Below are 27,039 nucleotides of genomic sequence, written 5' to 3'. Positions count from 1 at the left end.
AATCCCAGGATTCTATACACTGGTCAGTGGGCTGCTTCCCAGGACTCTATACCCTGGTCAGTGGGCTACTTCCCAGGACTCTATACACTGGTCAGTGGGCTACTTCCAGTACTCTATACACTGTTCAGTGGGCTGCTTCTGAGGACTCTATACACTCAACACCTATATTTATATATTCAGTGTCATTTCTGGAAAAGGTTGTGAATAACGACAGTGCTCAGTAGTGTGGACAACCACTTGAATGGGCTTTAAGGTGTCTTCCGGCACCAGAACGGGTCTTATGGCATTGCACAACTTAGTAAATATGGACACTAAATCTTTCAAACCTCCGCCAGTAATTCACATTCAAACCGTGTTTATGTTACAAAGCGGGACAGTACATGCATGCAAGGTGTGTGACAGACCGAGTTGATCAGGGTTTGGAGGGAGAACCACACTTGATTAATGTAAGCATTAACAGGCCGAAAACTTGTCAGCCTGTGCATGAAAAATATGTTGCTTATAACTGCTGTTTTGTGAAAGTGTTTCTGCGCAGTGTCAGCATTCGTTATACCTCTAACAATTTAAAAGGCATTTCTCTTTGCTGATTCCGCTTCTTAGAAACGAAAACCATGTCTCCCAGACGTCATTTGTCTTCAGAGGATGAGCTAATTCTTCTGCCCTGTTCTTTGAAAGCTCTTAATTTGGGATGGAATGGATTTGCGCTACTCCTCCAGAGGCTGTTCCTTGTGTATTGCAAGGCAATGCATTCTTGACCACACTTATTAATTTGGGAGGCTTCTTCTAATGCAGACCATAAAGCCAGTAAATTAAACATGTTATTAGCAGCTGTTTCCTGGAAGCAGCATGATGTTATATGGTACACACTGAAGGATGCAAAAAATGTAGAGCTTTGAATTATAATTTTTTTCGAGACATAACCGCATCACTTCTTTCAGATAGACCTCCTGTGTTATATATAGTAGTATTATTTGCTAGTAGTACTTTTTGAAACCCACCCAAAAGCCTTCTAGTGAAATGCTCTTTCGGCTATTGATAGGTGTAATTTCCACACCTAGTATGCAGTGCTTGTTCAATACTTCTATGTTTAAAAGCATAAATTGGTAATAAATATCTAAAAAGCGTAAAGTCCTTATTTCTCTAGTGAAGTGATTTAAAATGTCAATTATTTAAGTTGTGGTAACACCAGTCATTCTGTATTTTCTTAATGAAAATGACCAACGGAATTAATCTAATATTGCTTTTTTTTTTTGTGCTAAATTTTCACTTCAATAATTTGACAAGAGTCACATATACCAAAGAATGCATCATACGGCTAAGAGAACACAATGTTTTTATATGTCGTGTGGTGCAATTCACAAATATTCATTCTTGACTTGGCATTTCAGTGTGTTTTGCATACTTTTTAAATGTGCAATATGTTGAAGGGAGTAATTCTTGCTTCACTTTCCAAATCCTACAGCCTTGACATGCTGTGGTAGGAAGTTGAATGAAAATAAGCTATTATTATAAAGGCATTTGAATGGTGTTGTATGTGTCATATGTTACAACACTGATAAAGATATGATAAGCTATCATTACAGTTGAGCCACTGGCAGGCAAAAAATGTCTTGACAATCCTGTTGCTTTTAGGATACGTCGGGCTTATAGTGTTGATATGTTCAAACAGAATAGCACATTTAAATGTAAATTTAGTAAAATAATGTAGGAATGTGTTGTTTACATGTTTGCGACCTAAAAAACAACTTTTTTGGAGGAATATTAAAGCTATCAGAGATAAAATATACTGATACATGCCAACCCTCCAAAATTTAGGAGGAGATTTCTGATTTTGGGGTCATCTCACACCTTGTATCTCCCTCCTCCTTCTCACCCCAAAACCCCCCTCATCCTTCTCAGCCCCTCCTACTTCTCACCCCCTGCATCCCCCTCCTCTCTCTCACACCCTGCATCTTTCTCCTCCTCATCCCCTGCATCTCCCTCCTCTCTCTCACCCCCTGCATCTCCCTCCTCTCTCTCACCTCCAGCATCCACCTCCTCCTCATCCCCTGCATCTCCCTCCTCCCTCTCACCCCCAGCACCTCCCTCCTCGTTCTCACCCCCTGCATCTCCCTCCTCACTCTCACCCCCTGCATCTCCCTCCTCCCTATCACCCACTGCATCCCCCTCCTCACTCTCACCCCCTGCATCCCCCTCCTCACTCTTACCCGCTGCACCCCCTCATCACTCTCACCCCCTGCATCTCCCTCCTCACTCTCACCCCCTGCATCCCTCTCCTCCACCCCCTGCATCTCACTCCTCTCTCACCCCTGCATCTCCCTTCTCCCTCTCACCCCCAGCATCTCCCTCTCACCCCCTGCATCTACCTCCTCCCTCTCACCCCCTGCACCCCCCTCCTCCCTCTCACCCCCTGCATCTCCCTCCTCTCTCTCATACCCTGCATCCCCCCCTCTCTCTCATACCCTGCATCCCTCTCCTCACTCTTACCCCCTGCACCCCCTCCTCACTGTCACCCCCTGCATCTCCCTCCTCACTGTCACCCCCTGCATCTACCTCCTCCCTCTTACCCCCTGCATCCCCCTCCTCCCTCTCACCCCCTGCATCTCCCTCCTCTCTCTCATACCATGCATCCCCCTCCTCTCTCATACCCTGCATCCCCCTCCTCTCTCTCACCCCCTGCATCCCCCTCCTCCCTCTCACCCCCTGCATCCCCCTCCTCACTCTTACCCCCTGCACCCCCTCCTCACTGTCACCCCCTGCATCTCCCACCTCTCTCTTATACCCTGCACCCCCCTCCTCTCTCTCATACCCTGCACCCCCCTCCTCTCTCTCATACCTTGTATCCCCCTCCTCTCTCTCATATCCGGCATCCCCATCCTCTCTCTCACCCCTGCACCCCTCGTCCTCTCTGTTACCCCCTGCACCCCCTCCTACCTCACCCCCCCTCCCCCCCCCCCCCCCGGCATCTCCCTCTTCCCTTTTACACACTTCATCTCTCTCCTAATTTGCGGCGGAGTCAGCACTGTCATTGGGAGGCGGTGTTAAATCTCTCAATAACCAGGGAAGAAATGTTTGCATGAATGATACTTTCTCAACCCAATACCCACCCGCCCTGTAGCAATTTTACTTCTAGGATTTATGCTTGCAGTTTTACGATCCCCAGGAATAAGAAGGGTACATTTGTGTTAAATAAGTCAAGTTGACTACAAAACAGTTTGGCACATGTATGTATGCATTTCTTCATTTATATCGCTCATCCAGGTACATACAGTACTGTAGCGCTTCACAGCAGTAATACACGCGACATGACACATAATGGGAATAAGCGCATCAGACATGAAAGTAACAACAGGAAAGGGAGTCCCTGCCCCGCAGAGCTTACAATCTAAGTCCTAACATTGTTATTTGGAATGGCATTAGCATTGCCATTGATGCTAGCCGCAGCAGTGCATGCCAAGAGACTTTAATTTAAAGCAAAACCTTTCGTTTTTGCAAGGGTTTTCCCCTATTTATTCTCTTAGTGACTTCAGCTGGTACAAGGGCAACCTCTGCTGTTTCAGTGAGTATGCAGCAGCCATTTTTATTTCCCTGGGAGTCACATTTTCAGCACATATTTCCAGGATTTATAAACGCTGGCATTGCTAAATACTGCATTTAAAAAAAATAAATGTTATGGCTGGTAAGGGCGATTTGTGCTTTAACAGACCAATGTTAGAATGTGATCTGGAACTCGGGGCATCTCAAATGTGAGTCATTCTTAAAGCCCATTCTCTTCCCCTCCAAAGGACATCTTAAAGCCATTTTCAATCCTAAAAAAAAAAGAAGTTAATGTAATTGTAATCTCTGGTTTTCCAAGTAGACTCTGGCTGGCGGGACACACTGATCCCTCTCTGGTGTATTTAAAAAAGCATTGTACAATTTGTAATCTATTTTTTCAATTGAGAGAAGGGAGCTGAGAACAAATGTCTGGATCAACCTGTCCTTCTGTCATGGATCCAGCTGGCACTTGCATGTCCAGAAGCATTATACGTATTGGAGATGTCGCACACAGCAGTTCAGTTGTTTTGAATGTTGAATACTGTACTGTAGCTGCGTTATCTTACTCCTTGCTCACACTTGCTCAAAAGTATCTAGTCAATCGGCTGTGAGACATTTGGACGCATTGTCTTCCACCTATTTTAATTAAACGATTAACACCACGAGTAAAAGTTAACATCAGTATTCTTAACTGGATTTTCCAAGTGTAGATCAGACCGTCCAACCAATATTTGAGAAAAAATACTCTTCACACGTCATTGTAGATTTCTGTGACATGGGAAACCATAATATCCATAGATTAACCGATTATTGTTGCTAATGTTGGCAGGGTCCCTATATAATTTGTCACTTGCTGTACACAATGTTTGTGTTAGTACCATTTATTTGTAAGGTGCCAATGCAACAGTTTCTTCAATATGGTCCAATGTGACCCATCGCACTGCAATCAGGCTGCAATTGACTTGAATAGTAGTTTGCGGCTGATGAGCAGTCCAGTCGGCAACATCAGATCTTATTCAATAAGGCCCTTAGTCAGAAACTCTGTACAATGAACATAATGGGGCAATAGCACAACATAGATATACAGTATTAGCAATTTTGCACAAACGAGCATAAAAAGTAAGAAGGCCCCTGTTTCAAACTAGCTAAACTGACTTCCTCTGGACGTCATAAGAGCCTATTAATGCTAAACGTCAACTTTTTGCTCATTTTCTAAGGAGGTTCACATTTACCGTTTTCCAGGAGTGTGATATGCACTCTCCCCATGTGATCGTTACTCGTACAAGCCAGAAGGTTTACACTGTTCAAATACAGTTTTAGATACAATTTCAGAACGCTGAGGTGACTGACATCAGGTTTTTCTGAAAATGGATACCTTTAATTGGCCTAACATGGCTGTTGTTTATAGTTTGCCCATGGACCATCCAATCCTGACGATTGCTAAGGGAAATAAGATCTTGTTTCACACAAGAACTACGTTACATCTAAAGAAACATGGATTCTGTGAAATATGCAAACACTATTCAGAAAAGATATAATATTGTGGTATTAACCTTTAACCAATGTTTGCCTCTTGCCCGATATTTCGTTCCTTTGCATTTTTGTATTAATAGACACAGCAGCTCCTTATATTTACGACAACGGATCTAAGCTGCCGATCGATCCGTTGTCCCTTGGATCGATCGGTGAAGATCCTGCTTCCCAGGGCACATAATTTTGCTGCATATTTCAACAGAGGAAGTGCCGTGGCTTCCTAGGAAGAGTAACACATTAATAATCATTAAAGGGAGCATAAAGAGTGGGGTGAAAAAAGAAAAACAATAAGTATTATCAAATATTACACAACTGATTGATTAAAAAACAAACAATGACACGTCGGATTTTGAAGGAAATGCTAAGCTCAAGTGCAGCATCTGTTACTGTGTATAATTTGTATAATGGCTTGATAAAGGGTAACACAGCATGCCGAAAAATCAAGTCAAGAGATCAAACAATCGAAACTTGCTTAACTGGATCAATATGCTGTTCATGTGAACAGTTTAACTTTTGCCGATTCAGCCTAAACAAATGTTTTGATTGCTGATTTAAATAAAGCTTTATAATGCTGTGCTGAGCCAGAAAAGCAAAGACGAGTTAGAAGAAGGAATAAATAGCCTGCTGATTCATAGATTGTCTGTCTAACTGTAATTGCTGTAACTCGACACTGCTACTGTCAAGGAAAGAGAACGGTGCAGTTGAGAATACATACTTTAGTTGCAATGTTTTTCAGTTTAACAGCAAACATAATGTTCACTAGTGTGTGGCCCCTAGTTTGGAAAATAAATGATTTCTCCTAACTTTCAGAGTATTTACAGAAATGTAATATATTCACTAGTTGTGTGTAGACTCTCTGGAGAATGGTACAGTATCTTCAAGAAAGCATTGCTTCATTAAAACAAATATATAAGGACATGTCATATGTTGGAACACATTACATTTTTTTGTTTTTATAAAGACACAGAAAAAAATCACATTTACAAGAAGTCTATTAAAAGTACATTTGGGAAGTGATTTTAAAGCAGAAGTCCAAGCTGTGTCTTCTTCTTCTTCAAATTTTTTTTTAAAAAAATGTCCCCTTTAATATGTGCATCAATGCAATCCACACAATGATAAGTAAGTTGCCGATTGATCCTTTCTCCTGTGATCAATCGGCGAAGATTCGGTTCGGAGGTGCACTAAGTGGAGGGGCAGCAGAAGAGGACCAAAGATGCATAGTTCTGTGGGGACGATCATGTGACCAGGCAGTCACTAGATACAATTGGTGCACTGCTAGAGAGAGGGCATGGCTCAAATAGGGGTGTGCCAGAGCCTGTTTCAGAAAAGGAAGGGGATGCGACTTTGTAAATGGTTCCTATAGAAACAAAAAATGCTTGTTACATTACAATACATCGAAAATGTAATTTCAGAATTGTTTAAAAAAAATAACTGCTACAAGTATTTTCTCATAGTACAGAATTGATTTATTAAAAAAAAAAAAAATACACGTAGGATATTGCTTGGTCTGCAGCTTTAAATAAAACCCCATAGGATGAGTTCTTTTTAAAACGCTGTTTCACATGTGGGTTTACATCAGGGTTGCCACCACTCCGGGTTTTGGCCACGTATCTCCAGTCTACGGGTTTACCTTGTAAACCTCCGGGTGGCTGCGTTCGGTGGCAGCGTCTCCCGGCATCTCCCCGGCAACTCCTGTCAATATGGCTGCACGGCATCAAATGGTGCCACGTTGTCATGGCAATGGGACGCTACATGACGTCACGCTGGCCGTGTTGCCATGACAACGTGACGCCACGGCGCCATATGGCGTCCCATTGTCGTGGCACCTTGACGCCATTTGACTTCACATAGCGTCACATTGTCGTGGCAACGCGATGCCATTTGACGCCGCACAGCCATATTAACAGGAGTTCCAGGGGTTGATGCCAGGAGACGCCGTTAGAAAAGGTAAGCGCTAAATGTCAAAATGTTATCTCCGGGTTAGCCTTCAATAGAAGGTGGCAACCCTGGTTCAAATGTATGGCCAGGTAACTATATTGTGAACACAGGATCCCCAGGACAGAACCATTCTAATTTTAGCGCCAGTATTTATCTTTATTTTTGCTGTCGTTTCCCTTTGGGTTGAGGCTCGCCACTTGTTTTTTTTTCTTACCAGCAAAGAAAAAAAGGTAAATTTCTTACTAACCAGGAGGTCCCCGAGCACAAAAGAGCTCTCAGTTCCCAAGAATTCCACGGAACGCTGCATTATAAAAAGCAGAGGTCAATGTCACTGCAGAGAACATAAAGAGGTTTATGACGAGGTAGAAACCATGGGGTCCATGTACCAAGGCAAAAGTGGTGCAAAGCTAGGGAATAAAAGCTTTATATCAGGGGTGGCCAACACCATTCCTCAAGGGCCATCACCAGGTCAGGTTCTCAGGATATCCCTGCTTCAGCACAGGTCTTTGACTGAGCCACCCGTGCTGAAGCAGGGACTGATTGAGCCACCTGTGCGGAAGCAGGGATATCCTTAAAACCTGACATGTTGGTGGCCCTTGAGGAATGGAGTTGGCCACCCCCTGCTTTAGATCTATCAATGTTTTTTTTTAAATTGTTTTATTGCTTTCAATTCGATTTGTGTCCGTCCACACATGGTACGGATTGTTGCTTTAGAATTACAACACCTGTGTCTTCATATTTTGTAAAGAAAGAGGGTTGTGCACGCACTCAGACAATCAGGTGATAGTGGGGTACTTAGTTGCCGGTGCGCAGCCTACACCTTGAGAAAGGCAGTATTACTGCCGAAACGTTGGATTTCTTGGCACATTAAACCCTTTCACTGCTGATTAAGACCGTGTGCCTGTTTCTTCTTCTCTACTGGTTCATATTTTGTAAAACCATAAGTTAGGGACACTCCTTTACTCCTCATTCCTCAATGCTGAACGGGGCTTTGGGGTTTAAGGCGTCTCCACACTATAAAGGTTAAGAATAAACAAAGGAAAAACTCCACACTGCTGGACATGTGAAGCCTGAAACTTTTTTGCATTCTTCATGAAACTTGTTTAAAAAGAATTGTGGTAAATTGGTATTTGAGCTTCATTACACTGCACTGCGATTCAATGATTCCCTTAGCAGGAGGCTAATGGTACATGTCAATACAGACTTAGAAACAGCTGGAGCAGCAGAACTGTAACTTGTGTTTCCAAAACCGAGTTTACGTTTGAGATTCTTCATCTGTTTTTTTATGTGTGTTTATAAGGAGATACCTGATGGATTAATTGCAAAGTGATCCTTGACATGCATTGGAGATTAAAGTTGTAAAGGAACTGGTGAAACACTTAACTGTGTTTATATAACCTCCATTATATTATGCCTGCCCAATATTACAAAAGATACAATTTAGTCTGCATGCCAATTGTAAACCCTTTCACTGTCATAAGATTCAAAGTTTGTTGCACAGCGTTGCTGGCCTGAAAAGCAATCGTTACAGTTGTGCTATCCCCTTATATTCTTATTATCATTTCACTGGGGGTTTCAGCTAGTTTGGGTCCATTGAAAATAACAGAGTGCTGTCACTTAAAAAAATTGAACTGATGTTTTGCACCAAGATTAATTTACCTACAGTAATTGTGTTTTATTTTAGCCGTGTCCTTCAGGGTCCCGTGACTTCAGAGAGAAACAGTGTGCGGACTTTGATAGCATGCCTTTCCGCGGGAAGTATTACAACTGGAAACCGTACACTGGAGGTAATGTGTGACTTGGCAGAATCTAATGTAAGAATGTTACTGCTACAATGGTGCTTGAAAATAACCTCGTGTTGCAAATATTGAGGAATGAAAAGAGGGCATGTCATCCCTAATATTATAGACATTTGATCATGGGGTACTTGGACAGCTAAGAGGCTTTTGTCTACAAAGAAATGCCAATCGGGTTTCAATATGTACTGTACTATTTTTGACTAAAGGAAGGCTGGATCCATTATTTTCATTCTTAGTGGGCACATGCACTGTCCAATCTTGTACATTGAACTAAGCGCAGTCAAGTCAGGACAGAGCTATAATTTCCTTGCTGACACACAGATATGGATGATTCGTAGATTCCTAAACCAAATGTCTGCCTATTAAGCACCATAAGAAACTTTAAACAGATGCTACACAATAATCCTTTCTTTTGCTATTGTGCAGACCTAGCACTGTCTGTCTGAGGAAAGGAATTGCTTTTACCACAAACTAAACTTTCACGATGCCTGCAACTTTTTATTTGTGAAGGTTCGGTGATCCAAATACAAATTCATATCAATAATCACTTGAAATGTTAATAGAAAAATATTATGAAATGCTTTTTCATGCTCATTTTCCATTGACTCGTAGAGCAGCATTTCATGACCGGGTGCAGCATGTCATTTTTTTTTTTGTCTTTCAAACTGCACACGACACAAAACGGCTCTATACGTTTCAAGCTACTAAAAGCACCTTTGACATGCTATGTTGTGACTAAAACTACAGCCTTATAACCTAAGTAATATGCCCAAGAGGAGAGTGTAGTTCCCTCATTATAGTGACTTCTGTATTAATGTTTGGAGAGGAATAGCGGACACTATGGGCAACTATTAGTGGTCATGCGTATCTATCGAGGGAATCAAAGTGATGATCTCTAAATAGAAGATGATTTAGAATGTCAAGTGAAGGCCTGAACATTCACTATTACTTTAACCACTATACTTAGGATATCCTGTGGAGTATGGATATAGCCAATTTTAATGACCTAGACACAAAAGCTTTGGAGATGCATTGTAGAGTTGTTCTCACCATTAAACAATCCTCTCCTTGTAACCATCAATAATACGAGTTAGCAAGGAGATGTCTAACGGTAACCAAACTCCAGCAGTGCGAATTTAATTAAGGAAATAAATAACTGAGATGAAGAGTTCAATTTGGATTGATTTATGATGTGACTACATTGAGGTTTTTTTTTCACTCCTGAAGTTAGTAGTCATAAAGTTTACATAAGTGACATTCTTGATCTCATGGGTTGAGGTCACACATCATCATTATCATCTCATAAAAACACACTGATTGATTTACTGTCTCTGGTGCCTGTTAAACTGGAGCATGAGGTGACATGAGGTGAAACAGATGGACAAAAAGAGGACAGATCGGGTCACATTAGGGTAGGGAGTTTGTAGAAGATGAGTGCCACTTAATCAGCGTCTTTAAGACATTGCTGCTGAATAAGTGCTACTGCTTTTGACCATATTGTCCCTGGACTTTCCAGATTGCTACAATAAACTTTCCAAAAATGTAATTCAGTAGGATGCAACATGCAGAATGTTGGCTGACTGCCAATGCCAGAAGCTTTAAAAGCCTCCTATTGGTAGTCGGGCTAATGGGATGGAAGACGTCAACAGACGAGTTGTTAGTCCTTACAGTTTTTGGAATGTTTCCATTGATCAGAAGATGAGCAAGTTCTTCATTCATATCCTGTCAGTGCAGAACAGCTGTCAGCATGGAAGTGTTTGTTTAGTTCTCCTCACCAAATTAAACAAAAATACAGCTCCTTATTGAAATTCCACATAATGTCATATATTTATTTGCACGTTGCAGATAAAAAAAACAAAAAAACACATCTAGCCCTAAGAAAATATTGATCTAACACCCTTTAAACCTGCATATTTACAAAGTTGCACAAATTCTGCTTTCTGCTCAGAAACAACACTTAACAATATATTACATAAGTAAGAGAAAAACAGATCAGCTTGTGTGGGGGTTTCTTATTTGTTTTGAGTTAGGATACAAAAGTGGCAGATTTTGTAGCACAAAAAGGTTGGATATCTTTTTAGAAAGGAAAGTTACACAGGGATATACCAAATAAGTAAACATGGGAAGGATGTTGATCCAGGGAGTAATCTGATTGCCATTATTGGAGTCCGGAAGGAATGTATTTTTTCCCTTGTGAGACATCATTGAATGATGTTTCACTAGGGTTTTTGTTTGCCTTCCTCTGGATCAAAATATTGGAAATACAAATATACGATCAAGTATCTGTCGTGTAAATTTAGCATAGGTTGAACTTGATGGATAAGGATCATTTTTTCAACCTCATCTACTATGTAACAAGGTAAAAAAAGAAGCAAGTTAGGCGCAAAACATGATACATCTAGATCAGGCCTGCACAACTCGTAAAGTGAGACGGGCCGAATGGCTCCAAGGAAAAAAAAATTGGTCCGCACGGGTAAAATCATCATCATCATCATCATCATCCTCATATCTCCCCCAGCACCCCTCATCATCATCCTCATATCTCCCTGTGACAGGGTGAAGTCAAACCCTATCAATTATGCCTGGGAAACATATGTCTGAGTGCTTCATCCAGCACTCATAAGGGTTAATTCAGGTGGAAGTTAGGTAGTCAGGAAGTAAGCTGACACCTGAGAGCCAGGAAGGTAGATAAGGATCTTGTTACCAGCAGTAGCTGCCTGTGTCAAAGGAGAGCACATGGATAGATGTGCTGCTAGCCAGAAGGATACAGCACACTACTTACTGCAGCCAAAGTAAGATTTCTTTCATATGTTTGCATGACTGCTTAAAAAGACTCTTACGGTTTGGGTATGGTTTAGCCAGCCAGCCTGCTAGCTAGGACTGCTGTGTTAGTCAGTTTTCTCCCAACGTGGAGCAGGATTTATTTGCTTAAAGGGACAGTGTACCCGCATGTTATGTTGCTGTGGAGAAATAAAGCCACTGAACGTTTTCATTTATCCTGAAACTACACGTGTGGACTGTTCCCTGACCTTGGCTACAGGCCATCCTGCCACACTCCCCCAGAACCCCTCACTATCAACCTTTGCGATACTCCTCATCTATCTCTCATACCCCCATCTCTCCCCCTCACCCACAGACATAATACTCCCCCTCCACATCAAACACACAATACCCCCCTGCACAGCACACACATCACACCCCCCCTGCACCTCACATCCCTCCCCCCCTGCACCTCACATTGCTCTCCCCCCTTGCACCTCACATCGCTCTCCCCCCTTGCACCTCACATCGCTCTCCCCCCTTGCACCTCACATCACTCTCCCCCCTTGCACCTCACATCACTCTCCCCCCTTGCACCTCACATCACTCTCCCCCCTTGCACCTCACATCACTCTCCCCCCTTGCACCTCACATCACTCTCCCCCCTTGCACCTCACATCACTCTCCCCCCTTGCACCTCACATCACTCTCCCCACTTGCACCTCACATCATTCTCCCCACTTGCACCTCGCATCATTCTCCCCACTTGCACCTCGCATCACCCCCCTTGCACCTCAAATCACCCCCATGCACCTCAAATCACCCCCCATGCACCTCAAATCACCCCCATGCACCTCAAAGCACCCCCCATGCACCTCAAATCACGCCCCCTTGCACCTCCAATCACCCCCCTGCACCTCCCATCACTCATCACCCTCCCCCCTGCACCTCACATCACCCATCACCCTCTCCCCCCCCTGTACCTCACATCACCCATCACCCTCTCCCCCCCTGCACCTCACATCACCCACAGGGCCGCCAACAGAAATCATGGGGCCCGGGACAAATGAAAGGAGCAGCCCCCCCCCACCCCCAAACCCATAGCGCACCTACCACGAAAAAATATCTTTTAGCGCGCAACTTTTACTTAACTTTTTTCTTATTGTGATACAGAAAAAAACATTACATTGCAACCTGTTTATTTTTATATTTTCAACAAAAGACATGTGACTGCCTGACTGGGTGGGTGAGTGGGTGGGTGAGTGGGAGACAGTGACTGGGTGGGAGACAGTGACTGGGTGGGAGACAGTGACTGGGTGGGTGACAGTGACTGGGTGGGTGACAGTGACAGTGACTGGGTGGGTGACAGTGACTGGGTGGGTGACAGTGACTGGGTGGGTGACAGTGACTAGGTGGGTGACAGTGACTGGGTGACAGTGACTGGGTGACAGTGACTGGGTGGGTGACAGTGACTGTGACTGGGTGGGGGGGAGACAGTGACTGGGTGGGGGGAGACAGTGACTGACTGGGTGACAGTGACTGACTGGGTGACAGTGACTGACTGGGTGACAGTGACTGACTGGGTGACAGTGACTGACTGGGTGACAGTGACTGACTGGGTGACAGTGACTGACTGGGTGACAGTGACTGACTGGGTGACAGTGACTGGTGACAGTGACTGACTGGGTGACAGTGACTGGGTGACAGTGACTGGGTGACAGTGACTGGGTGACAGTGACTGGGTGACAGTGGCTGACTGGGTGGGAGACGGTGACTGGGTGGGAGACGGTGACTGGGTGGGAGACGGTGACTGACTGGGTGACAGTGACTGACTGGGTGACAGTGACTGACTGGGTGACAGTGACTGACTGGGTGACAGTGACTGGGTGACAGGGTGACAGTGACTGGGTGACAGGGTTTCAGTGACTGGGAGATAGTGACTGGGAGACAGTGACTGGGTGACAGTGACTGGGAGACAGTGACTGGGAGACAGTGACTGGGAGACAGTGACTGGGAGACAGGGACTGTGACTGGGTGGGTGACTGGGTGGGTGACAGGGACTGGGTGGGTGACAGTGGGTGGGTGGGTGACAGTGGGTGGGTGGGTGACAGTGACTGGGTGGGTGACAGGGTGGGTGACAGTTACTTACCTTGACCGGGTGGGTGCAGCTTGCCGCCAGACGCTTTCCCCTCCTGCCCCCGATATCGCTGCGGCAGCTGCCCGGGACGGGAGGTGGGCTTGGGGGCGCGGGCTCGGGGGGGGGGGAGGGGCACGGGAGGTGAGCTCTGGGGACGCGGGAAGCTGGCCGCAGAGAGAAGCGGTGGAAAGTAGGCCGCAGGAGGAGTTGGCTGCTACTTCCCCCTCCGTCCCACGTTGGGAGCAGGGGGGGGAGCAGGCCCGCAGGAGGCTGGTACTTCCTCCTCCGTCCCACGTTGGGAGCGGGGGGGGGGAGCAGGGGAAGGGGGAGCGGGCCCTGCGTATGCACGCCGGGGGAGCGGGGAACTGCCGCCATTTAAAAAAAAAATTTTTTTATTTAATTAACTGGCGCCCGGCCGGAGTCATCGCGGGCCGCACAGAGATGCCAGCCGGGCCGCATGTTGTGCAGGCCTGATTTAGATGTAGCAAGACTTACTGTGTCCGGCACCAGGACATGCTGTGTGACCATGGCTGCTCCGGCGCTAGAAGATTATCAATGTGAGGAGTCCGATCCGGAAGCATGGACCCTCCACAGCGATGTCACAGCAGCTGCTGTCTCTGGAGTCGTTTTTGCTTTTCCAGCCTCGACTCTGACAGTGAGATGTGCTACATCTGTATCTCATGCTATAGACCAGTGTTTTTTAACTTTTTTTGTTGTTGTTGAGGAACCCTATAATTATATTGTGACATTTTGCGCAACTCCAACCCTCTATAATAGCGCGTCCAAGCTAAAATGCATTGTAAGGAACCTCAACCCACTCTAATAGCGCATCTGAGATCAGATGCATTGTAAGGAACCCCAACCCTCTCTAATAGCGCGTCTGAGATCAGATGCATTGTAAGGAACCCCAGCCCACCTCTAATTGCGCATCTGAGATCATATGCATTGTAAGGAACCCCAACCCTCTCTAATTGCGCGGCTGAAATCAGATGCATTGTAAGGAACCCCAACCCTCTCTATTAGCGTGTCTGAGAGCAGATGCATTGTAAGGAACCCCAACCCTCTCTATTAGCGTGTCTGAGAGCAGATGCATTGTAAGGAACCCCAACCCTCTCTATTAGCGTGTCTGAGAGCAGATGCATTGTAAGGAACCCCAACCCTCTCTATTAGCGTGTCTGAGAGCAGATGCATTGTAAATTCATCTGTATTTAGTACAATTTTGAAATGACCAGAAAATTGCAGGGAACCCTTTAGTGATGCCCAGGGAACCTAATGGGTCTTACGACCCCGTATTGAAAAACACTACTATAGACCCTCCCCTGATCACAAACTGATGTACATTGGGCAAAATTGGAGCAAAGTAGTTTGATGCATAGAGGTACAAAGTGAAACATTTTCTCTTTGCGCCACCTACAGTATGGTTCAAAATCGCCTCAGTGTATAACTCCCATGGCGTTTGAGTTGCTAAAATAAGCATTTTCATATTTGTTGCTGTCATTTTAATCCCTGCATTAAAAAAAGCTTAATTGCACATGCCTGTCATTAAATTATTCCTTTCATTATAGCTTTTTTTTTTTTAAAGCTGTTAATACACACTTTAGAAACGGGCTTTTAACATTTTAATAAAATAAACCCTTGACTCGGGGGGATTCAGTTAATTTATCTGAAATCATTATATTCTTATGATATCAATTATACACGACTGCTTTACTATATCAATTTCTACTGGTCTTTCCTACTGGCAGTAACATGATTAAAGTAAATAGTTTTTTTTATTTAAACGAGCAATTCTTTTTATGTTTTGCTTCAGCAATTAAAAGGAGTTAGATACAGTGTTAGATCCAAATATGATAGTATCAGGTTATTTTGCTTTTAAAATATTTGTTTAAAGCTGCAATTTTTTTTTTGAGCAGAGAAACAAAACCAGCATTGCTTTGATAAACAATATGAATGCAAAACAATTCTGCACAATTAATGTGGCCTACACTTTAGGTTCTGTCTTGCTGCATATAACTATAATGGATATCACTGCTGATGTCCCAGGCTCTGTCCTTCAGGAGTGAAGCTCAGCTACTGTACATTCACTACCGCTAACTTGCAATAAAGCCTTCCAACCACCAAGAGAGCAAAAAGTGACTAGAAGTCCTTTTTTTATTTCACATGCAGTTTCTTCTGTCTAGTACTTGGTTCTACATTCTTCTATTCTATTCTTTTTTTTATATATATATTTAATGATCACCTGCTCAGTCAGGGTCTTTGAATTCCTCACTGAAAAGCCGTTTTGCAGACCTAAGATAAGATACTTGAATATATGTTCATACTGTATATACTATCTCAAGCTGAGAGCTGAACTGCAGAAGATATCCCACTATGTGTGGAGTGCTTTTGGCAGTTCTAGGTTATCTTTATTATCATAACTTTACAGGAGTTCTGCCTGAGGGTACCCGTTGGGTACTATTTGTGGTTATGAACAGTTATAAATGTTGCTGGGATAAGGTTATGGATATAAAAACCTACTGCTCCTCCTGGGGCCACGGATCTCGCATGTCTGGAAATACAAAATGCACATCATCAATTTGTAGATGTAGTCATTAATATTTTTATTTCGATCGGAGATGCTGCTTTAATTGTTTCTGGGAAAGGAAAAACCAGACCAGTTTTAGGTGCACATTTTGTTACATCTTTCAATATTTCACTGATTATTTCCTTCCCATACGTCTCCTGTAACATGTAGTTACATGGTAGATTAGACTGAAAAAAGACATATGTCCATCGAGTTCAACCTTTGTTAAATTCTAGTTGGACGAGATACTCATTCATCATATGTCAACCAGATTTCTCCCAAGATCAACACCCTTCCTGTATTTACCTTATTTGACATACCAGCATGCCTTTATAGCAGTCTTTTCTAAAAAGATGTCTAACCTTTTCTTAAAGGTATCTACTGTGCCTGCCATCATGGGTCGTAAATTCCATATTTTTACTGCCCTTTATGTAGAAAACCATTTTTTTTGCTTCTGGTGAAATCTCCTTTCCTCTTATCTCAAGGGATAACCCTGTGTCGTTTGTACTGCCCTTGGTAGTTTCCTTGAAAGTTATATAGTAATCATATCGCCTCCTAAATGTCTCTTTTCTAATGTAAACAATCCTACTTTGGATAGTCTTTCCTAATAAGTCAGTGATGCATAATCTGTACTCCATGTTCATTGTGTGGTCTTACTAAGGATTTATACAATGGAACAAGTATACAGTACACTTTCCTTCCACCTATATATACAGTGTTTTATGTCTGATTACATCCTGGTAGCTTTCGCTGACAGCTTCTACACCATGACATTGTGCACTATTACTAAGCCTACTTGTGTACAAGCACTCCTAAATCCTTCTTCATTAAGGATGGACCTAATCTTTGTCCAACTTAGTTTGTAGGTAGAATGCTTATGTTGATTCCCAAATGCATAATCTTACATTTATCTGTATATAACCACTGTAAAAACACTCCCCAAAACAATAATTGGCGCGAGATTATACGAGCAAAGCATACATTGACATATAAGGACCCAGATTTAAAATGGAGCAATTTACACCTGTTTTGGAGCAATCCCGATCCCCATATGTTAGCAAAGCACTTGAAAGTGTCATATTTGGCATACTGTATCTACAACACTTACATACAGACACAATGTTACCACTCTCTTTTATACAAAATTAAATCTCTCACACACACACACCTCTTTCGCTACAGTGCTTTCTCTCCACAGCACAGCACAGCACACAGTTCTCATAAATGCTCAAAAGAATTTATTAGCCTGAATCTCGATAAGTATCAGACAATATTCATTGTTAATTACAAATGGCATGCAATTCCTTTCACAGTCAACTGAAGAAACCAGTTTCGTCGAAACAAAAGTCCAAATAGATGTCAACTAACTCTTGGATGCTGAAACATTTGCCTATATATAATTTCAGATTAAAAAATGTATGTATAATAATATAATATACCGTATGCTGTTTTGAAAAGAGACTCAGGTTGCCCAAGCTTGTTCCAGTCTCTAAAATATACAACCATGATAAAGCAGCAGATATTTAGATTGTGGCTATGAATATGCTAAAATGCACACAAAAGGCTCTATCATACAAGGATGTTTCCTATCTGTAAAACTGATGATGAAGGCACACTAACGTAGTTTCCGCCTGAGTTGGTCTGTTTTGGGCTTACCACGTTTAACTTGGTCAGCCAAGTCTAGCTAGAATATTTTTTGGTATATCTTTGAGAAGTACATCTCTCTGCCATCTTTTCCTGCGGATACAGAACACCCACATAACGTGTGTTTTTTAACTTTTCTAGTTGGACCTTAGGGTTTCATATTTTGTATTGAAATTGTAGACTGTTTTTTTTCTTTTGATCGTATTAGTCAAACTGATGCTTATATAAGCAGACTAGACTATGAATATGTTCAGGACTCCACTGTAGAGATGTCTGTTGGAATAAGTGATCATTGCAAAATACTTTGGAGCTGAAAGGCCAACAAAAAAAACGATTATTATTGCTACAGTATTATTAAAGTGCTCTCCTCATGAATCTTCTCCAGACATGGTCTCCTGTGCCATTCATTATGTTACTTACAACTAAAGGATTAATGCAGCATATTGGTATAAATTTATTTTATATATATATATATATATATATATATATATAACCCTGGCTGTGCTCAAAGCTGTGATGCAGCAAGCTTAAGCCTATAGGGAACCCTGTTAAAAATGGTTTTTGAGGCAAAAAGTGACACTGTGTGCTCATTTGCATGTCATTTCCCAGAATCCCTTGCTGCAGTGGAAGTGCTGTATGCTGGGTGATAATGGGGAAAGGCGGGGTTGCAGACCTGCCTAAGACATGCAGATGAGCATACAGTTGTATTTGCATATTTGCTTTCCTGTGGAGGGTTTTTGTCACTTTTTTTACTCACCATAACTTAACTCAGTATTATGGTATAGCCTATCCCATAGCCTCTTTGCATACCCAGTTAAAATCAACCCCACACTGATGAGACCCATAAAGGTCGAAACAGCTGTCTGTGGGTGGGTTTTCTGGATATGCACCTTAACCCTGGCTGTGCTCAAAGCTGTGACCATGCAGCAAGCTTAAGCCTACAGGGAACCATGTTAAAAATGGTTTTTGAGGCAACAAGTGACACTGTGTGCTCATTTGCATGTCATTTCCCAGAATCCCTTGCTGCAGTGGAAGTGCTGTATTCTGGGTGATAATGGGGAAAGGCGGGGTTGCAGACCTGCCTAAGACATGCAGATGAGCATACAGTTGTATTTGCATATATATATATATATATATATATATATATATATATATATATATATATGCAAATGTAAATACAACTGTATGCTCATCTGCATGTCTTAGGCAGGTCTGCAACCCCGCCTTTCCCCATTATCACCCAGAATACAGCACTTCCACTGCAGCAAGGGATTCTGGGAAATGACATGCAAATGAGCACACCGTGCCACTTTTTGCTTCAAAAACCATTTTTAACATGGTTCCCTATAAATATATAAATTCAAGCGACAAATGAACAAAAATCACATTCTCTTTTTCTTATTTATTTTGTCTATTGTGGATGGTGAGATGAGAAAGAGAAGCGTTTTAAATTGTCTTTGATACCTTCACTAACATATAACCTGAAACTAGGAAATTAGTCTTTGACCAAAAAGGAATGGAAAACAAAACTAATTGAGCAACAGAACCAAGAACAGTAATAGGCAACAATTCATTAAACTCTGACAGTGTCAATGCAAAATTGCCCCTAAAACGGTATGAAATAAAAATCTGCAGTTTATATTATATTTATTAAGTATGATTTATGCCTAAAGATTGCACAGTTTGCATGCGTTTATTGCCCAGTTTGGTGCAATGCGTCAGGCTGACGAAGTCCGGGTTTTGCTGGAGGGGAGAGTGGTCACCTAATCTCTTTCTCTCCTCTCCCCCTTCTCTCTCCCTCACTCTCCCCCTGTCTTCTACCTGAGAGAGGCGAGGTTTCTGGTGGTGTCTTACTGGGCTTTCTACAAACTTGAAGCATAATGTAAATGTGCGAGTTTGTCCCATGTATATATAACATTTGTATACTGCACACAATTCCATAACCCAAACTAAATTGCGTATTCCAAATGTGCACTGTTTGGACATGTGATAAGGGCTTAATAAATGCATGCAATATGTAAATCTGTGCAAAAATGGCTGGGTGCTCTACGAGTAATATTCTGTGGGTGCTGCTGGCTTTTGATGTTGGACTTCTTGTCTAATGGGGTTCTTCTTTAAACTGCAATAGTGCCAATGAGGGCACAATTGCATGGAAACTCCCATTGACTTCAGTGGGAGTTTCTGTGCAATAAGTGCCCTGATCAACACTGTTGTAGTTTCAAGACTAACCCCCTAAAGACTATTTCAGACCTTCATGAGCACTTATAATGAGGTGGAAATAAAATTGCAAAGGTTTCAATGGGAAACCTTTCCTTGTTGCATCTATAGACTACAATTTGTTTAAAGTATGTTTACAAAGAGTAATTTTTGGCCTAGGATTAAGACCTGAACAAGCAATAAGAAATGTCAAAAAAAGATATTTAAGCTAAATTATTATGGCTGTGTCTTATATTAAAAGTAACATATGGCTTTACTATCTTTAGCTACTGCTCTTAATGCAACATGCTATATATATATATATATATATATACTGTATATATATATATATATATACAGTACATAGTAATGTTTCTGTCCATTTTTGCATTCACAGGTGGTGTTAAACCTTGTGCATTAAACTGCTTGGCTGAAGGCTATAATTTTTACACTGAACGTGCCCCTGCTGTTATTGATGGGACTCGCTGTAATGCTGACTCTCTGGATATCTGTATCAATGGAGAATGCAAGGTTACTAAGAATTAATTTAAAGTAAAAATTTTATATAAATTCTAAAAAAAAAAGTAATGTACTGTAATGCCAGTTAGTGTATTTTGCTAATACTGTATTTTTCTCTGTAGAATTTTAAGAGATTTCTATTTTATGAGGGTAAAACTTCAGCCTCCTGATTGATTCTTAACCTGGAAAATAACTTTAGCTGGCTATAGATAAGGGCCTACATTGTTAATATGACCCATATTTGCCTTAATACAGAAAATAATCTCTTTGTAGGTCAAGATAACATTTTGGTACCAAGATATCATTTATTTATGTATGTATATGTATATATATATATATATATATATATATATATATACAGACAAAAAACAACAGCGCAGATATAGACAATATGTTGAATATGGTTAGATAAAACCACACTCTCAGCCAATCAATCAATACAAGGTATATACCCTCACAATCTACTAACCCTACAGACTTGCAGCCAAGTTAGGTCTGCGGCTCCACAACGCCGCTGGAAATGTATTGCAAAGAGTGACCTAGGCGCACATATGCAGGGGAAGAGAAAAGAAAAAAGAGGAAAAAATCATAGGGCAGTATATCAATACAAACAGATAAGAATTCGGTGAGATATGCACTTACACTAGTAAGATCATTAAAGGCCTTTAATCCACTTAGGGACTCTCGAACTCAGCTCCTGTAGTTCGTCTGTTTCTTGGCTCCTGGATCTTTGGAGAGGCTTGTCTTTGAGGCTTCTTGCAGCAATCACGATGAGTCTGTTTTTAGCAGACTGTACCTTGGTGTGGATCTCAAATAAAGGGATGGGTAGGGAATAAAAGGAGATAAAAGGAGAAACATATGTGTAAAACCTTTTAATAAAACATCTAAGGATAAAACAAAAGTATTTAACTCACATTCTATGAGTTAAAAACGGGCAGTAGAGAGTGTTTAGCGAGTCTCTCACACTCGTGGTATAGAACGCCGACTTCCAGACCTCACACCGGCAAGTGCTTCCGCATCAGGTGATCAGATCTCGTACGGCTCTCGCGAGATTTCCCTCTGTGTAATTCACTGCCAATGCTCCGTTCAGCTCCGTTCAGCTCACACTAGGAACAGTCTCTCGGCGTCACTCTCCCTGCTCCAATCACGCTGGCCCTACGCGTTTCTCCACTCGGGCTTCGTCAGGGGCTGCTATCCCCTTCATTTTCATTTTGCACTGAATCCCTTTGTTGGAGGTAGGCAGTGTTCTATAAAAATGTTTTCATGTGTGTTCTAATTTTTCTTATTCTGTTTTACACATCTTATTTGAAATAAATCTTTAAAAAAAAAACTTTTGTTCTTTTTAGCATGTAGGTTGTGATAACATTTTGGGCTCTGACGCTAAGGAGGACAGATGTCGCGTTTGTGGGGGAGATGGGAGCACTTGTGAAGCTATTGAAGGTTTCTTCAATGATTCATTGCCCAGAGGAGGTATGTACATCTGCAGTTGTTATCATTTAGATATCAGACATCACCCTATTTTAATACAGTGAAAAGTGGGGTGACCGGCAGCTAAATATATTAACGTTGCTGCAGAATTAATTGTGCACTACACGGCTTCTCACTTTATTTTATGGAGGAATACTTCATTCTAGACGTCACACTGTGTCCAATTTTGAATCGATTTTATATGGATTTTGAGGGGTTATTTTTCTTTGCTTGCATTTGGACACTGAAATGAGGTAAATCTAGAATACAAGTATAGCGGAAACTCGATTACTGTCTTCTGCAAAGTCCTATTAATTATCTTGGGTGCTAGTAACTAGGATATAATTGCAACTATTGCTATACATATAGTCCAAAACGCAGAGATAGTGACTGCATACAGTAAGAGTTTGTGCCAAAATTCAGCTTAAAAAAATAAATATAAGTTTTATTTAGACACCCTCTAGAAATGTGTACTTTAAAACTTTGAGCAAAAACGGTACCTTTTTCATGACCTATCTTTTTTTAGCATTAACAAATAGATCACGTATCCACCGTTTGTCTGCAGAATATGGAAGTACATTATTTCAAACATAACTAGACAAGTCAACATTTTCTTCTATGCAGGTTTATAACTTCATTTTTTTCCCTGTTGAATACTTCAGGGTTAGAAACAAATCAGACATTTGGGTCATCTATGGGTCATCGTTTCCTTTTCCGGTATAATGACCCAGCTTGGTGGGTAGAGTGAGCCACCACGAAAACCTCCTAATAACCGGACCTTTGTTAGGTGTGTTTCCACTAACGTTTGGAGTACACTGATCTGCATTTACTCACCAGTATTGCTTGTATTCCCTTGCTCATTACTGTCCAATCTAGAACAATTTCAAGGGGCAGATTTGGACAGACATTGATAAAAGCACATGAAAGACATGAGTGACGGGGCAAATAGAGGAAAGATGAGTCGAGGGACAAAAAAAGATAGAGAAGAGGGTCGAGATAACAAATGAGATGACGTTTTATATTAATAGATGTTGATGCCATTTGCTATGTTTTGTCAAACTTATACACACACAATTTGTTAACACTACTCCCGATGCAAAAGTATATTTGTTGCATACATGTATTTGAATATGTTTATTGGCACTCATGGTTTGGGTAGTTAACTCATGGTCTGTATCTAGGACAAGGATGCGGTGCAGGATAATTTGTATCCTGTGTGCTCCTTGTCATTGCTCCTTATTACTCTTGTAATATACACTAATCTTTTCATCAGCAAATGCATTTAATATTACAAAAGATATCTGGAGTGAACTTCAGGTAAATGAGAAACAAAACAAATACATGTCAATCTGTTGGACATAGGTAATTGTTGACTGAATCTGGATAGTGCTGCGAGGTACTATTTTTTTTATAGGATGTGTCATAAGAACATTGCTTTGCTTGTGGGAATAGATTTACAGAACTGTGTTCAATAAACTGCTGCTTGTGATTAGAGATGTGTGAACTTTTTGCCCAAATTGGCAAACCTTGCAAAATGTGCATTGTTTTGGAACTTGAAAAATCAAACCTTTTAAAAAGTTTGCAAGCTGATCGCCTAGTAAAAATCTGCCCAGTCTGAAACATGTTTTTTTAGAGCGAAAGAGTTCTGATTACAGTCTCTCTCCTCCCTCTCTTCTGATCCCTCTCTCCCTGTCTCCCTCCATCTCTCTCTCTCTCCCTCTCTCTCTATTCCTCTTTCTCTCTCTCTTCCTCTCTCTCTCTATTCCTCTTTCTCTCTCTCTCTCTCTCTCTTTCTCTTTTCCCCTCTTTCTCTCTGTCTCCCTCTCTCCCTCTCTCCCTCCCTCTCCCTCTTTCTCTCTCCCTCTCCCTCCCTCTCTCTCTTCCAAGTTATGGTGGGTGAAAAAGGCGACAAAAAACATAATATATATATATATATATATATTATATATATATATCTATATTAGCCAAACTGATGGCTTCTGGCACCGGGGCAAGCTGCGGACCCACCCGCACGAATGTTGCGGTCTATGGAGCCACGGCTTTTTGCTTTTTCAGCTGTGGCCCAGAGATAGAGTCTGGCTGCCTCTGTATTTCAGGGTAGATTGTTCTCTAGTGAAATTTGACAATTTCTCAAGTTCTCAATGGAACTTTTTGTTAAAGTTTGAAGGAAACACAGGCAACGGGAATTTGGGATATTACTTTCACGCATGTTGCAAACAAATTGTGCAGTGCATAACCTAGACAGAGACTGCTTAGGAGAGATAACTGGTTGATGGGAGTAGTATTTCAGTAAACAGGCCCTGATGACAGGGACCAAAAACTGGAAGGGATTGTTTCTTGGTAAAAAGGCAAAATAAGGGGCTGCCTCTCATTGCTCTTCTGCTTCGGCTTTCATCAGGATCAATGTACAGCAATAAGGAGGAGGAGAAGGCGCAACTGGCCATATTTTGGTAACTAATGACTAAGGCTGAGTCCATGCTCCCTGCTTGCTCGGTGAGGCGCGCTGAGGCTCAGGGAAAGCGGGTGCTTTCCCTGGCCTTGCGGTTGCTTACCGCACGCGCCGTCAGCGGGCCGTCAGGGGGCGGGCGCGTCACTGCCCGGGGGCGGGCCAGTGACGTCACGGAGCTGGTTCGCCCTCATTGGGCGAACCACTCACGTGTCCGGCCTGTCGTGCCAACAAGCGGGGGAATTTTAAATTCCCCTAAGACCTGCGCTTCCGCAAGCGCGCGGAAGCGCAGGTGAGCCCCTACTAAAGCCGCTCTAATTGCGGCTGTAGGGGGCTCAGTGCTGAGCGGGAGCGCGCCTCAGCACGCTTCCGCCAGCAAGCGATTAACATGGCCGAACATACACAGGGAGAGCTCAACAGTCTATGACCGATGACATTGATGGAGGGTAGCATGTCACAAGATAAGTGCTAGAACAAGAGGTCATGCACTGGAGCTGGAGGGTGGTAGGCTAAGAGGAATTGTGAGTTAGTACTTCCTCATTGAAAGGGTGGTGGAATTGTGGAATAGCCTCCCAACAAAGGTAGTAGATGCTAATTAAGGAAGGGGCATAGAAAATGCCTGGAAAAGACATAGAGGCTGTCTTATACAGTATGTATGAAAGAAAGCCAAGGCTCAAGTAGGGTCTGTCGTTTTACAACAGATACTGTATAGCAACATAATAGAACATTAAATATAGTATCGCTGACATTATTTACACTTATTTATCTCCCTCAATATATACATTATTTCTTAGTTAACTACAGGCTTTGAATGAACGAGTACAAACAAAAGCCAGTGAAAGGAAGGAATGGTAGGAATGGCAGGTTTACTGGGAACATGGAGAAGAAATAAAAACTGAAAATGAAAGGGTCTGTAACTACTCTCACTTAAACCAATTGCAGCAGCAGCAGCAGCTTCTACAAATGATTGGTACCTCTGATAATGCTATACTGTATCTGCAGTCTAGGGAACTGCCTTGAGGCTATACCAGTGAATGTAAAGCAATCCACATTTATCGTCCTAATACTCCTCTTTTCTTTCCATCATATCCCCATCTAATTAATTGCCTGTGTTTACCACCTTTGCCAGTATAATATTAGGTGGAAACATTTCCTAAAGTATTTGTTGAACTGTTTTTAGAGTTTTGTAAACACACCGGAGATCTCAAGTGACCTCCTTGGAATCTGTAGTCTTTAACGTGTGTCAGTATATTGAATAATTTATTGACTGGTTGCCTGACTGAAGTTCCAGATGCTGCTAATAACAGGCTAACCTTTGCCTTCTAGGCTACATGGAAGTCGTTCAAATTCCACGGGGTTCAGTTCACATTGAAATTAAAGAAATGGCTATGTCTAAGAACTATATAGGTAAGTTTTGAAAGGCTTGAGTGTGAGTTGTAAGCATGAGAAGTATGAAGGGGGTTGGCTTAAAATCAAACACTTTAATGGCATGAATGGCTTTTATGAAGCAATGTATTCTCCTTCCAAGCAGGGGGGGGGGGGAAAGGCAGCACTCCAGAGGACTAGTATTGGATTTATCGAAAGTGAAATCAAATCGACGTTTCGGTCCTAACCATGGACCATCTTGGCAAAGGTCCATGGTTGGGAGCGACACGTCGTTTTGATTTCACTTGAAATAAATCCAGTATTAGTCCCCTGGAGTGCTGCCTTTTTTTCCCCTGGTTGGAAGGAGAATACACTGCTTCATGGATTGCGCCGTTTGGCGCATGGCGTTTTCCCCCGAGGCCATTCCAAACAAGGGCTCATGTGAGTGCACCTTTTCTCTATACCTATTATGAATGGTTTTTATAAACTGATAAATAAATAAGAACAGGAGTAGTTTGCCACACTGTTATATGTTACTTTGTAAAAGAAGGTGAATTGAAAATGCTTTCACATTTAATAGGGGTTTTGCTATTTAAAAAGAGCGCCTGTTATTTGTCTAGCGTGGCTGTAATCAGAGCGATCCAACCTTTCCAGATGAAAATACAAGCTATTCTTTTATTCACCGTGTTGATTTTTGCATGTGAAGAACATAGTTTGGGGTTGTATTTTTGTCATTGACTAGCACTAAACCAGCAGAATTGTATGAGAGTACGTGATTTGTAATCAGCAGCAAATACTGTTTCACTTCATACTGAAGGTGCACCTTTTGTAACATCCCAAACAAAACAGCCTGCAGCCTCCCAAATGCCCCAGTGTGCTAATAATTGTATTTCAATCACATTCAAAATAACTGTCTTTGTGGCAGTAGCATAGATATTGGCACAGACTATGTGTTTTAAACTAACTCATTTTATTTTATCTCTTGCTTATTGCAACTCGAACGGATAGGGGTGCACGTGTGATTACTAAACACTAAAATCCTTTAGGACTTGGGAAATATAAAATGTTGGACATTTTGAAAAGTTATTGCCCCAAGAGCCTAAAACCAACTGATAATACATTTCTTCACCTATGT

General features: G+C 42.1%; 1 protein-coding gene across 4 annotated transcripts in view; it reads left to right on the top strand.

The window, feature by feature from the left end:
• ADAMTS6 (ADAM metallopeptidase with thrombospondin type 1 motif 6) overlaps nucleotides 1-27,039 on the top strand; it is a 283,143-nt gene that overhangs the window by 193,241 nt on the left and 62,863 nt on the right. For all 4 annotated transcript variants that reach the window (XM_075590050.1, XM_075590029.1, XM_075590040.1 and 1 more), the window contains 4 exons: nucleotides 8,693-8,795; nucleotides 20,505-20,638; nucleotides 21,973-22,096; nucleotides 25,866-25,946. In XM_075590050.1, the coding sequence (XP_075446165.1) occupies nucleotides 8,693-8,795; nucleotides 20,505-20,638; nucleotides 21,973-22,096; nucleotides 25,866-25,946 (442 nt within the window). The remainder of the gene's footprint in view (nucleotides 1-8,692; nucleotides 8,796-20,504; nucleotides 20,639-21,972; nucleotides 22,097-25,865; nucleotides 25,947-27,039) is intronic.

Source organism: Ascaphus truei, chromosome 1 (assembly GCF_040206685.1).
Source record: "Ascaphus truei isolate aAscTru1 chromosome 1, aAscTru1.hap1, whole genome shotgun sequence".
In the NCBI taxonomy this organism is placed as follows: domain Eukaryota; kingdom Metazoa; phylum Chordata; class Amphibia; order Anura; family Ascaphidae; genus Ascaphus; species Ascaphus truei.
The sequence above is the reverse complement of the archived record's forward strand: the minus strand, read 5'-3'. Positions and strand labels throughout refer to the sequence as shown.